The sequence below is a fragment of the Rousettus aegyptiacus genome, unplaced genomic scaffold (assembly GCF_014176215.1).
Source record: "Rousettus aegyptiacus isolate mRouAeg1 unplaced genomic scaffold, mRouAeg1.p scaffold_m13_p_3, whole genome shotgun sequence".
In the NCBI taxonomy this organism is placed as follows: Eukaryota; Metazoa; Chordata; class Mammalia; order Chiroptera; family Pteropodidae; genus Rousettus; species Rousettus aegyptiacus.
Window position 1 is genome coordinate 44675861 of NW_023416306.1, and position 13905 is coordinate 44689765.

General features: G+C 44.8%; 1 protein-coding gene across 2 annotated transcripts in view; it reads right to left on the minus strand.

The window, feature by feature from the left end:
* The window catches only part of MAMDC2 (MAM domain containing 2), a 120756-nt gene extending 110962 nt beyond the window's left edge, over positions 1-9794 (minus strand). The window contains exons 1-2 of one of the 2 annotated variants that reach the window (XR_001595703.2): positions 9312-9794; positions 8845-8958 (exon numbers count right to left, since the gene is read on the minus strand). Coding sequence is in view for 1 of the 2 variants with exons in the window: in XM_016135523.2 (XP_015991009.2) it covers positions 8845-8958; positions 9312-9345 (148 nt within the window). In the remaining variant the exon portion in view is untranslated. The remainder of the gene's footprint in view (positions 1-8844; positions 8959-9311) is intronic. The other variant, XM_016135523.2, reaches the window with a different exon arrangement.
* Between the last annotated feature and the right edge of the window lie 4111 nt (positions 9795-13905).

The following is a 13905-nucleotide window of genomic DNA, read 5'->3' on the forward strand; positions in this document are numbered from 1 at the left end:
GCCATTCTGTTAAGAGTAATATAATGAATAAGTACCAAAATGTTGGTCTAGCAGGGCAACCAGCTTGCAAAACACATTTGTCTGTGTACTCTTTTCATCCTTTCACAGTAGGAATGGATGAATTTAAAATTTAGGAGTATTCCTTAAGGCTACCCAAGTATTTTAGGTCAAGCTATAAATTCTCCCTGAAGTTCTCTGCCAAAATTATGCCGAAGACTGAGAAGAGAATCCTTCAAATTGTTCCAGGAGTAAACTTTCAACTGTTATGGAAAAAAAGAAAGTAAAAATACATTTCCCTATCTCTGCTTGAGGCCTGTTTAATTCCAAAAGCTCAGCACCTCATGGGTAAGCACACTAATTATGGCTGAGGCCGAGAACTCAGGGAGTTGGAATGTTGGGACATCAGATATTCTGCAGAGCTTTCTCACTAACTTTAGAGGAGCATAAATTTTGCAGGTCTGTCCTCCTTAGTGTTGACCTCTGGAAGTACAAAGGCATAATCACACTCAGTCATGGGTGGGATCCTAGCGCCAAGTGAAGCTCAAGTCTTTGGAGCTTAAGTCCATATCATGACTCTCTATGTTGCCTTGGGCATGTTATCTTCATCTCTTTGTGCCTCATCTGTAAAATGCTGAGAATAAGCACTCCCAAAATTATTGCAAAGATCAAAGTTAATGACAATAAATGTACTTAATAGGTACCACAAATTGCCACCTATGGATCACAGACCCTGGCTGCCGTCAAGGGCATGGACTATGACCATATGTGTTCTCTACGTACTCAACTACTAAGATAGTACCTGATGGACAGTAAGCTCTCAAATGGCTGTTGATAGAATGAATATTCTTAGAAGTATTTTCTGTAAAATATATGATTCATTCAGGATACTATGAAGTGATGGTATATATAGTGTCACTTGTATTATCATTTGTTCTTAGCCTCAGAATGCCCGAAACCGTAACTTTCTCACAAAATAGAAAATGCAAATATTCTGGCAGATCTCCCTGAATCATAAACCTAATCCTTTGGGTTTTTTTTTTTTCCATTTGCCACATCAGTGTTCAAGAGATTCTACTAGGAGCAGACAAATGTCTCCACCTGCTTTTACTCATCAAGGTGAGTACTACTGACGTCTCACACTTTAGTTCTTTAGAAACAATGGCTCTCAAAAATTAATTCAAAGTCTGATAAGCTTTTGCCAAAAATCCTTTTCAGACCAAGCAGTGTCACTGTTGAGACTACATTGAGATTATTTGTGATGGCAGAGGATCAAGGGACTTAAGCAGCCCTGATGGCTAAATAATCTAAGGGCTATTTGTCCACTGGTATGTCAGGGATGAAAAAGACCACATATTGGTGAGGAAAGCTGAAATACTACTTCATCATTATATTTGGAAATTACAACATAAGCCTCCAAAATCTTTGAAGTCCTATGGTAGAATGGATTATTAAACACAACCTTTTTCACTGCAGGGAAAAATGCCAAAGCTTTTTTTTTTTCCCCCCTGGTCTATCTATCACCACATATGCTTTAGAGACTGATTAAATTCAAAGTGTTTATTGATACCACATACTGTTTGTCAGTTGTGGGGAGGTTGTGATTCCTGTTTTCAAAGGTGCAACAACACTCTAGTGAGATGAAGGAGTGGGGACTCCAATAAGGAGATGCTAATTAGAGTTACAAGGTGGAAAGTGACAAGAAGATTTACAAGGTGGAAAGTGACAAGAAGATCTACAGGATCGAAAGTGAAGAGAGATACAAGAAGAGAGAAAATGGAGGGGAGAAAGAAACTTTATCTGGGAAACTCAGGGAAAGTTTCAAGAAAAGAGCTGGACCTTAAAGCATGAATGGTACTTAAATAGGCCAAGATGGGGAAGGGGAATAAAAAAATCAGAATAATACAAGGGTCGAGAACAGTGCAACTTGAGCAAGGAAGCAAGAAAGTAAAGGGCATGTTGAGTGAACCACACACTAGGGATTAAAGGGAGGGCAGAGGAGAAACATAATTTGGGGCAAATCATGAAGGGTCTTCAGTGTCAAGGTAGGCAGTTCGCACTTTATCTGGTGGGTAACTGATAATTATCAAGAGATTCTTCACAAGGGGGAATTTCTTCTTTCTTACCTCGGGGCGTGGGGACAGGGGGAGTAGGGGAGTTGGCCGTCATTCAAAGGCACTGTCCTCAACCCTGACCACATATTGGAAAAACCTAGGGAGTCTGTTCCTTTGTACTGTTTGTTTTTTGTGTGTGAATAATGCCAAGTCTAGCCCCATTTCTGACCAAATAAGCCAGAATCTCTTGGGGGTAGGGCCTGGAGAGAGCTATTTTCAAAGAAAAATTTTTGGTGTTTTTAACATCCATTCAGGGTTAAGAAGCCCTGGCCTAATGTATAGGTGCAAAAATTCATAAATTCTTAGTTTTTCATCAGGAATGCTTTGCTGACATTAGGTGTGACATTATGCTTTGCTTAATTAGGTATGGCCTAATGCATATGACAGAAATTTCTGATATATTGTGAAAATGTCTTGCCCTTAAATAACTTTCTCATTTATCGCTAGTAATACGTTTTTCTGTGTTAAGCACTACCTTCTTCCTGAAGGTATTTCATATATATATACATATAAAATTAAATACTCCAAGAACCCAGATCTGAATGCACGAATATGTGTATATGACTGAATTGATTAAGACTAGCATAAGAAAAACTGAAAGAGAGTGGTGGAATAATTGGCAGAGAGGAAAATCATGGTTGACCAGCCAAGATGCCCAAGACATGTTAAACTACCCGCTGACTCTATTTATTGAGATATCCATCACCTCTATTAACATAAATGGGTTCCACTCAAATTCTTAAAGACCAAATACTGTTTAGTAAGTGAACTAGGATGACTGCTGGGGTGACCTACCAAAGAGGTGCTGCTGTTTTAAGAACCAGGATTTTTTTGTGAATACTATATCCCAAGATGCAAGTAACAAAACATGATAACTACAGGCTAAGAGATTGAAGATGGCAATGAAGGCAGAAAGTCCTATGACAAGACATTACTTTCTCCTTCTGACACATTGTGACCATGGGTGACTTCTGCAAATATGAGAAGGGAAACACCCTAAAAACCCCCAGGCACCTTGTTGAAGATCAAGCCGGGAGCTAGGAGGCAGCTTATCATTGAGCAACTCGAATTGAGTAGAAAGAAACCCAGATTGGGTGTTGGCCTTGACAAGAAAAAGTGTGGCCAGGTAGAGCCTACTTCCAGAGAAGTCAGTCAAAGCTAGAGGGGCAGGCAGGTATTATCAGTCCAGGTGGGTTAAATCCCAAGTGGAGGGGGCAGTCCCTTGACTAAGCGACAGGGAAGTCAAAGGTGAAGGACGTGCCCAAGAGCTTGGTAGATGAGGGACGAGTTTGGTGTCTCGTAGAAGGCACGAGCACCATCAGTCATGGAGCCTGACTGATGCTGAGGCACCAGCTCCTTGGGACGGGTACATAGGGAAGAGCAGGATGGGACAGGGCGCAAAGCATTCCTAACCTGAACCAAGAATTTATAGAGAAAAAGTCTAAGTCACTGGAAGAGGCTACAAGCCAAATGTAAACTTGGTCTTACTACTTTACCTCTCTACCTCATTTGGCCATACAAAAGTTAGATGGCTCAAGGGGCGAATGATAAGACAAAGGAAGTTCTTCCTCTGGTTGGAATGAGGAAGAGCAAATGACAAAACTATAATCAAAAGAAAATTAGACTTGCCATAGCTCCCCAGAAGCTGTGTTGGAAAGTTGTTTGAATTAAAAGAAATAATGACTGATAAAATACAAATCTAGTGATAGCGAGAGTAAAAATAACAGGTTACATGTAGAAAGTGCTCACCGCATTACATGTATTAATGCATTCAATCTTCACAACGATCTTTTAAGATAGGTACGTTTATTATCTCCATTTTATGGCTAAGGAAAATAAAATAGGATAAATAACTTGCCCAAGGCCATACGGCTTAAAATGGCAGCACCTGAATTCTAATCCAACCTGTCCAGCTCTAGTGTTTGTATTAACCACTAGGCTTGTTTCTCATAATGAATTACCTTTGAAGGTACAGAATGAACCAGGAACACAAATGAAAAGGCATAAGGATTTTTTAACCATCTGATACTTCATTTCTTCATTCAGCAAATTCATTCATTCAACAAATCTTTATTGAGCATCTACTATGTGCTAGGCCCTTTTCTGTACACTGTAGATTACAGGCAGGTGGGATCCCTACACATCTGAAAGAATAAATAAATGTACTGTATGGCCTAAAGCCACAGTGTGGGTTTGGTAGGCCCAAAGCACTGTACCTTTAGAGCCCATGTTCTTCCACATGCATGACTATAATTATATCTCTGATGAAGAGTTTCCAAAACATTATCATTAACACAGCAAAGCTCCAGGATCTAGCGGAGACTGGGAAGAGGCAGCAATGCCGGAGGGAAGAACTGGTGAAAGACAAGCAAAAGAGAGGTTGCTACTGCCTGGGTTCGTGACAGTGACGTACACTGTCTGGGCCCAGTGTGCGACTCAGGAAAATGAGGACGTTGCACTGACTACCTCTAAGGCCCAGGTTTAGGATCTAGGATCCCAGGCAGAACCAACGCCATGCTCAGGAACAGCACGTGACAGCCATGCTCAGCCGGACAGCAGCAGTAGCCAGGGCGGCCCAGGGAATGCCACGCGATACTGCAGAATAATTTATCAGTTCTTGGCATCAACCGTCTTCCTGAGAGACATCCAGGGAACACCCAGACTCATGCTGCTCTCCACCCTCTACAAAATGTGTGTGTGTGTGTGTGTGTGTGTGTGTGTGTGTGTGTGTGTGTGGCAGGGGGGAGTTGTTTCTGCTTGGAGGGCACCAGGAGACCAACTAGCAGAGGCAATGCAGGTTCAGGCAGGCCCAAGGGGCAAGAATTGCCTTGTGTACTCCCGATGTTAGGGTAGGATGCTGAGTCAGCAAACCCAGGGTCAGGAAAAGAGCTGTATTCTGTAGGAAGGGAGGACTGTTCCTCCTCTCCCAGGAAGGCCCCTGGGATCCTTGCCAGACTTTTGGCTCTAGCCGGGCCTCATGAAATATCAGGCAGGATTTATCACTATTTATAAAAACCGGCACATGACTGAGTACAGAACTGAAACTCAGATGCCGAATGACCAGAAGTATTCTTAAGAGAGAAGGAAGGGATTTGGGTGAAGAAAGGGATACACACATGTACTTAGAACGTGATTTCGGCACACTCTACTGTAGCCCCATCCCCACCCGTTGGTTATGCCAAACCTCTAGCCGGGTCTTGCTCCAGATACCAGCACTTGCTCTCAAGTACAAACACCATCCGAGCTCTCCCTGCATTAGGCAATATCTCAAACCCTGACTCCCACTGTTATAGAAAAAATGCCTTCCTACTAAAAGTGCTTTGAATTTCCTTTACTACCTCCTCTTAACCTGACACATTTCAGTATCTATCTTTCCCTCTTGAGTGGCTTGGTGTTTCAAAATTCCTATTAAGGAGCAGTACCCGCATTTGAATTTTATCCCCCTCCCTTCCTGTTATTCTAATAGAGTTAGGTTAAAGGTGTTAAGCCAAACTGTCCAAAAATTAGAGTGAAGCCAAAATCCACCTAATGACTAATTTGAACTGTGACTCTTCATACACAGGGCCAACTTTCTGGTCTGCAAGAATCCTCAGCCGGAGGGCTTCTGCTCCCATAGTTGGCACTAGGGAAATGGAACCAACAGTAGCAATTTCAAAGCATTGTTCAAAGGGGTTCCAGTAAACTCTGAACTGTGAATAAAGAAGATGTTTACAAGATAAAATAGATCTCTTCTTTCCCGGATTTAATTCAAAACTAAAATGTAGAGATGAGTTCAAATTCGAGTAACATAATCTCACTTGCTTTGACAAGTTAAGGAAAATTTTTAAATTCTACAAAAATTATAGACAAAAATAGAACAAACAAAAAAAGGCAACCATTGGCAATACTAGGAGGCGGAGGAGGCTGGACTGCAAGGCCTGGTTACCTGCACTGGTTACCTGCACTGGTGCCATGCCCTGCCCCTGGGCTGCCCCCCGCTGTGGTAGAAAACTTAAGCCAACACACTGTCCTGCCCAAAGTCCCCATTCTGTGCCCAGTGGAGATCAAGTATATTACAAAATGGACATGAACTAGAGATATCGGAATCATAATCAGAGATGCTTAGGCACCTAATACTTGAAATAAACCAAAGGGGCGGACCTCAGATATACAATTTGGACAGCTGGGGAGGTATTTTAAGATCATGACCCCCAGATTTGAATCTCCTGTGATGAAATTCTAATTGGCAGATTCGTTTCCCTACTTAACAGGGCTTTTGCATTGTCCTCTCTGCCGTAAATTAACCTACTGACAGAGGACATATAGAAAGTGCCCGTTGTGTTTCAAATACTGTGGACAAAGGTCTCTGAAACCTACAAATTTCTGTGGTAGATACAACGCACCAGTTTCAAAGGAGTTTTGTAGCAAGATGAAGGAAATTTGCAGAGAAGCTTGCAAATAGCTTGCCAAATTTCAGCCTGGGACAATTTTACTATTTTTAATTTACCAACCTAGAAATGGGTTTATAATAGAAATTCTTAGCGATGGCTTCTCTGCAGGGAACCACAGCAGCTGGCACATAACTAACTCACTGTCCCTCTGGAGTGGACCGTTATGTCCAAGTCCTAGTCTTTGAAAAATCTGATTTGTAACGACTGAAGCCTAACTTGCCTGGAGTGCTCAGATGAGAATGAATTAACTTCGCCTAGCCAAACCAGCAGTCTGAGCCAGAAAGCAGTGGCTGTTAGAAGTTAGAAAGAAAGCAAAAAGGAAAGCAACAGTGCCTTCATTATACTATTAAACCATAATCACCTTTTCCTATAAGCATCTTCCTGTTTTCTCTGAAGGGGCACTGTTTAACTGCCACTGGACAGAGGTGCCAACTCAGCAGAGAGCACTTCCTGTGGGTCCGGGAGGCGGTTGAGTTCAGCAGGCTGTGACAGGCCCACTGACCCAGGCAGCAGCAGGCTGTGAGGGAGCCATCGTCCTGACAGGGGGCTAGGACTGAGGCTCCTGGATAAGGGGTGATGTTGATTTCCTTTTCTCGGGGCCAGGACTAGGCCGAGACAAGAGAGGTGTCTAGGACACAAGATTTAAGGTTTTCACTCTGAGGGTCATGTAAGTGGCTCTTTTACCCTAGTCCCAGGCCTGCTCAGGGTCACCAGCGGAGGTGTGTGCATGTGTGTACAGACATTGTAAAGGACAGTGGTTCTCCAAGTGTGGTCCCCAGACCAGCAGTAGCAGCAGCACCTAGGAATTTCTTAGAATTGCAAATTCTCAGGCCCCACCCAGGCCCACTGAATCAGAAACTCAAGGGGAATGGCTCAGTAATCTGTGTCTTAACACAACTACCAGGTAATTCCAATGTAGCTAAAGTTTGCAGCACTGTGCTATAGAATAATGCTTTCCAGTCACATGGCCTGTGTCAGGCCACCTCTCAAAATGCTTCACATACAACCAGAACAGGGAAAGCGGCGGGGTGGTGAGATGAAAGAAACTTTCGTAAGGCCATCAGCCAGGTACGAGTCTCTCAGATAAATAAAGCAGAAATCGCTTTTTCCCAACTAGCCCTAAGAAAACTGTAATAAACAAGACTTAGCAACTGTCAGCAATAAATGTATATTACGACTGAGCTTGTGTCTTCCCCTAACTAGACAGCTCAGAGCTGGCTATTTAAAGATACCATGTGACGAGAGGTGGGCCAGCCATTTGAATATTCTAAGATTGAGATTCCCTCCTGTGAACAATGGGGCTCACACCACCCACCTGTGAAGGGCTGAAAAGCTAATGTGTGTAAAACCCCAAACAGAAGCCTGGAGCAGCATAAACTGTGATGATGGTTTCTACATCCTAACGGAAGGTACTGGCCTCCACCCTTCTCCAGAGATGATTGAAGGCCTTAAGACAACTGACAGAGGAAGGAGGTTAGCTAGTCTCTTTAATGCTGCAGTGTTTTTTAAATGAGGCTCTTTCCCAATCCAAATGACATCAGTCTTCTAAAGTGGATGACACAAGTGAGGGAGGAAGGAAAGGAGAAGGGACACCCAGTGCCTGCTGTTGGGCACTAAAGAACTACTTACTTTTACTAAATAAGTGAAGCATAAGAAGATATATCTGAAGACCCCACATTTAACTTTGTCACTAGACCCCAAATGATATGTAGTGGTGAGGCCACGACCAACACCAGTCAGCTGAGTGACCTCAGGCACAAGGTAATGGACTTGGTTTCCACTTTTGCCAAGTGCCGGATTATAAATACATGAGGATGAGGATGAGATCATGCAACACAACACTGTCAGGCACAACATAAATGTGAGGTCTTAGCATTGAGGTCCCATCACAGAATCACGGAGCCATTCGCGCAGGGTGGAAAGAGAACTAGCCCTATCCAGCTTTCCCAGTTCACAAAGGTGTCCATTGAGAACCAGAGAGGATAATGACCTACTAAGGGCACACAGATGGTGGGTAACAATCATGAGCTGCGTCGCCTTTCTCCCTTCCATTAGAGAGTCTTGCGGGGAGGAGCAAAACCTCGGAGCTTCTATCCACGGGCCAGGTAAATAAAGGACGCCCACGCCCACCCCCATCTCTTCCAGCGCAGTCCATGAAACACAGCTGGGGTTTGGAAGGAGGATCCATGACGCACACTTTCCCTCCCGAGGGAGTTTAACTCCAAGATAACATTACCCCTGTGAAAGAAGCAACTAGCAGGAGGAAAGTTCACCTCACGCCCCAGTGTCCTGAGGCCCCTTACCTTCCTCATTTAAAATCCACGGCAGGAACGCAAACACCGAGTCAAAGCCACAGGTGCTCTCTTCAAAGGCACAGGACCCAGCGGGCAGGTCCAGCGCACCGGCAAGCTGCAGAGCTGCGGGCACAAAGTGAGTTTCAGTTCCGGCTCAGGCCCGGGAGTGTTTGCACCAACACCGGGCGCCCCTAGGAAACTACCTGGTGAAAGTGGGGAGAAGGCGTGCAGGAGCGGGATGCACTACCGTCCCCTCCCCTCTTGTCCCCAACTCGCAGGGCGCATCCATTGCACGAACCGGCGCGCACCCCCCGCCCCTCGCCATCCCAGACTTGGCTTGGGTAGCGATATTAGCGGCTGCGGAGAAGGATTCGGAAGCACCCTCGGATGGCCCAGCCCAGGACTGCGAGCCCGGCCACTAGGGCTGCAGGAGACGGAGAGGGTCATGAGAGCGTCCCCCGGAGGTTCCCCCTTACCTTGCACTGCCAGGAGGATGCCCCTTAACAGCATGGTGGCGCTTCAGGGTGGAGGACCAGAAAAAGGTGCAAGCCGCCAGACCGCTGGGACTAGCAGCTCCCAGTGGAAGGGAGCGTGGGAGGCGGGGGCGCCCGGGACCCAGGGAGGGAGAAGTCGAGAGGCGAAGCGTGCACTCGGAGCTGCCCAACTTTGCAAAGTTCCTGCAGCTTAGAGGAAACCTGAAGCTTCAGAATGGAGAGAGCGGCTCGCTCTGCTGCAGCCACGGGTCTGACCGCGTCCCCTACTGAGGCCGGCCCGCGCCGCACAGCTGGTCCTGGACGAGGATGGGGTTGGGCGAGGAGGAGACAACTGCACACTTTTGAAAAGCCAGCCAGGACTGTCTGGGAGGGGAGAGGTCGGGATGCAGCGCCTCGGCTCAGGGTTTTAAAGCTTGGGACCAGACCCCTTGCAGACACTTGGTGGGGGCAGGCCTTCCAAGAGCCACTCCGCGGTGTTGGGACGAGAGGCCCTCCGCCCCGCCCACCCGCGGTGGAAACCAGCTTATTTCTGGGGACAGCCTCTCCGCATCTGGCATGCCAGTCCTGCAGGACTGGCCCTAATTTTAACTTCTCCCCAGAATGGAAGAGAGTAGAATTCTCTTAGGAAAACCTAGAGGAAATTTTGGAAACTGGCGGGGGTTTCAGCACTTATGGCCCAGTTATGCTAACCTCGGAATACCACCCCCTCCCCTTTTTTAGCAGTGGAATGTCTGGCATGGCTGGTGCTCAGCATTCCCTCGGTCCCGGTAAAACGGGGGCATTCCTCTCCAGAGAGCCATGGTAAATTGACAGAAGGTTTCTAAATTGGGATGTGGGGCAAGGGGAATGGTGATATGGGGGAGGTACCCATATGCTACAGATCTGCTTGACCACTAAGTAGGTCTTTGAAAATGTTTCCTTCCGGTAATGAAAGTTGTGGGTTGTTGTTGTTGTTTTTTTTTTCCTCTCCTCTCAATCCTCATTACAATTTTGTGCCGGTAATTTTACGCCTAGTATCGTGGTTCTCAAACTTGAGGGTGCATCAGAACCCCCTGGAGGACCCCACCATCAGAGTTTCTGATCCAGTAGATCTGGGGTGGGGCCTGAGAATCTGCATATTTCTAACAAGTTTCCAGATGCTGATACTGATGCTGCTAGTCTGCGACCACACTTTGAGGACCACTGGCCTAACCAATCCCAGTCAACCATCAAAGCCCTCACCTCACGTGCCATCACCTGGTTTGCAGACTCTCCTGGTTTTCCTTGACCATTATGGGCAGCTCCTTCTGTCTCCTCAGTTTTATACTTAACGGGTCCCAAAATGAACACCTCATTTTCCTTCTCAAACCTGCCTGTCTTCTACATCTTCCTCTTCTCAGTTCAAAGAACCTTTCTCCTCCAGTTGTTCAGGACAAAAAACTTAGAGTTATCCTTGACTTTTCCCTTCCTCTCAAGACGACCAAATTCTGTCAGTTCAGGATTCAGAATATAGCAGGTGCTGACCGTGCTCCATGTCCATGTGACTGCTCTGATCTAAATAGCCATCGTTGTCAGCTGGGATGTGACAGCAGACTCCTAATGGCAGTCTCCCCACTTCTTCTGCCTTGCCCACCTCCAGTCCATCCTTAACACAGTGGTCAGGGGATCCTTTTAATACAGAAACTGGGCCATATCACTTCTCGACTCAAGATTGCTAACAACTTCCAAGTCATTTACCAAAATCCAAACTCTTCACAATGACCTACGAAGTCCTACAAGACCTGTCCCCATGCCCCTATATCTCTGACCTGATCTGTCTGTTTACTCTGCTCCACCACATGGACCTCTTAGCTGTTCCTCAAGCAGTCCAGCTGTTATCTCTGAACTCTGCACTGGCTGTTCCCTCTGCTTAAAATGCTTTTCCCAGAAGAGCCATATGATTCACACCCACACTACCATCAGGTCTTTATTCAGATGTCACCTTCGGTATTAGAAAACAGCCTTTTCTCTAATAAGAAAAAAGCCCCTGGGGTCCTTTTAAAATAAGTTTGGACTAATTTTCATGAGTTTTCTGTAAGCAATGACTCAAATGACCTACAATTTGTTTAATGTCCATGCATTTATTTGCTTTGCCTCAGGTATTAGCTAATAATAAATAACATTTGTTGTATTGATTATTATAAATTGTTTATAGAGAGAATCTCCTAACTTCCACAAGGGCTCTATGGGGCAGATGTTATAATTACTCACCTTTAATAGATAGGGAAACTGAGGTGCAGAGTTCAGTGACAACAAGTAATAAGAGATAAGACTCAACCCCAGATCTACTTTTCTCACCCAGTATAGTAGCCTCTCTCCCTTGTCTTATATTTTGATTTCTCGCTCACAGATAGTTCTGAATATCTGATGAATTTCATCAAATTTCCTTAATTAAAGATGTTTAGACATATGGATCCAGTCGAAACCTCAAAACATTATTTTCAATGAAACAAGCTTTCAGCAACTGTCAAACTGTTGCTCCTTTTTTTCCAGGTGCATACAGAGTATTTCAAAGTTTTAGGAATTCCTTAGATTCATTTGCATGTCCCAAATCTTAGGAAAATGAAGAACTTCAAAGCCATAAAGAAATCTCCAAAATATTTAAAATATTATTTAAAACTTTAAGGGAATGTCATTTATTGCCACCTATGATAAACAGAATCATCACACAAATACAAACCTAGCCAGAGTAAAATTTCTATTTCACATATAATCGTATGATCTCAAGAACAGATGATCTTTTGATATTGGCACCAGTTGTGGTCTCTGGAAAGCAGACTGCAATTTGGAGTTTATCATGCGGGATGTTTACTAGGGAGTGCCCTTGGGAGGAAGCAGGGTTGTGCTGAGGGAGAAGTGACCCAAGCTCTGCAAAGCCTCTTCTCGTCCTAAGGGAACTCCAGAGTTAAAGTGGACCATCTGACTTGTCCCATATTAGGCTGAAATCGCCAGATTCTTTGTACCACTGCCTCCCTTGATCCCTGGATGTGGCCTACATTAGGATGGATGGTCTCCAACAAGGTAGCTTTCTGCACTGAGGCTGATCCAAAGGGGATGACAGCTAAAAGCTGTTTGATGACAATGCTCCAATCAGCTGGGAGGACAAGTTTTTCCTTGAAGGAGGATCTAGACAGCACATCAGTGTCTATGACATACAGTATGCAGAGAAGGGAAAAGGTATTGGACATCAAGAGGGCCAAAGAGGGAATCCAGAAAATCTACAAATTATGTGTGTCAATCTATTTCTTTTTGTTACTAATCATGGAACCACATGGTCATGTACAGCCGTATCACTTGGAAAAACAGCATCAGGCCCCAAGGTGGAAACTTCCTGGTACTTTCTTCTTCAAGATCTAGCTTAATTAAATATGTTCAAATAATGCATGTTTAGTTCCGGTTTATAGAAAGCACTCAAAAAAGTTAGTGTTGTGGTGGGTTGAATGGTAGCTCTCCAAAAAGTTATGTCTACAATCTAGAACATGTAGAGGTTAACTTATTTGGAAAAAGGGGCTATGCAGATGTGATTAAGTTAGGGATCTCAAGATGAGATCATCCTGGATTACAGAGTGGACCCTAAATCAATGGCAAGTGTCCTTATAAAGGACAGAAGAGAAGTAACAGACACATAGAAAGATGGAGACAGACTGGAGTGATGCAGCCCCAAGTCACGGAATGCCTGGAAGGAATCACCTGACATCACAAGAGCAGAGAACAGATTCCTTCCTAGAGCTCCGGAGGAGTGTAGCCCTGCCCACATCTTGATTTGAGACTTCTGGCTTCCATACCTATGAGAGAATAACTAACTTTCTGTTGTTTCAAGCCACCCAGTTTGTGGCAATTTGTCCTGGCAGTCATGGGAAGCTAATATAGAGAGTGTTATGCGTCAGGCAGACACATGCCAGGCACTTTACATGTGTCATCTCAGTCAATGTATGCATCTTCCCCGTGTGGGGGGTACCATTGTTATCTTTGTTTTGTAGGTGAGGAAACAAGCCTAGAAGGGTCAGTTCACTTGTTCAAAGTCACACATCTTGCCAGTGTGTAGTCAAAATTTGATTGCATATATTACGCTAACCCTAAAACAAAAGTCTGTTTCTTTACAAAAACGGCCTATACCACATGCAAGCAAAGTGATCTGCTGTCTCTGTTGGCACCCACACGAGGCTTGCCTCACACAGAGCCCGGGCCATTCTTGTGCTCTTCGCCACTTTCCTCCACATCCTGCTCTCCTTAGGAGCCCTGAACCAGGGGTTTTACTTTTTGATGCATGACTTTTGGTCTGGAGTTCTCCAAATTCTTGCTTTTACGTTTCTAGGGACAAGAGGAAATAAAGAAATCCAGTGTTTATGATGTTATCCAGTGTTTATAGTGCCATTTAACAGTAAGTTGAGCAGACATTTTCTGGGTGCCCCCTATGTGCCAGGGTCTGTGCTCAGGGCTGGAAATCTGGGGGTCAACGAGACACAGTCTCTGCCTCTGAGACAGAAGACTGGCCCATGAAAAGACTATTTGAATAAAATATGTCCGTGAGATAGAACAAGAGCTGATGCAAACAAAA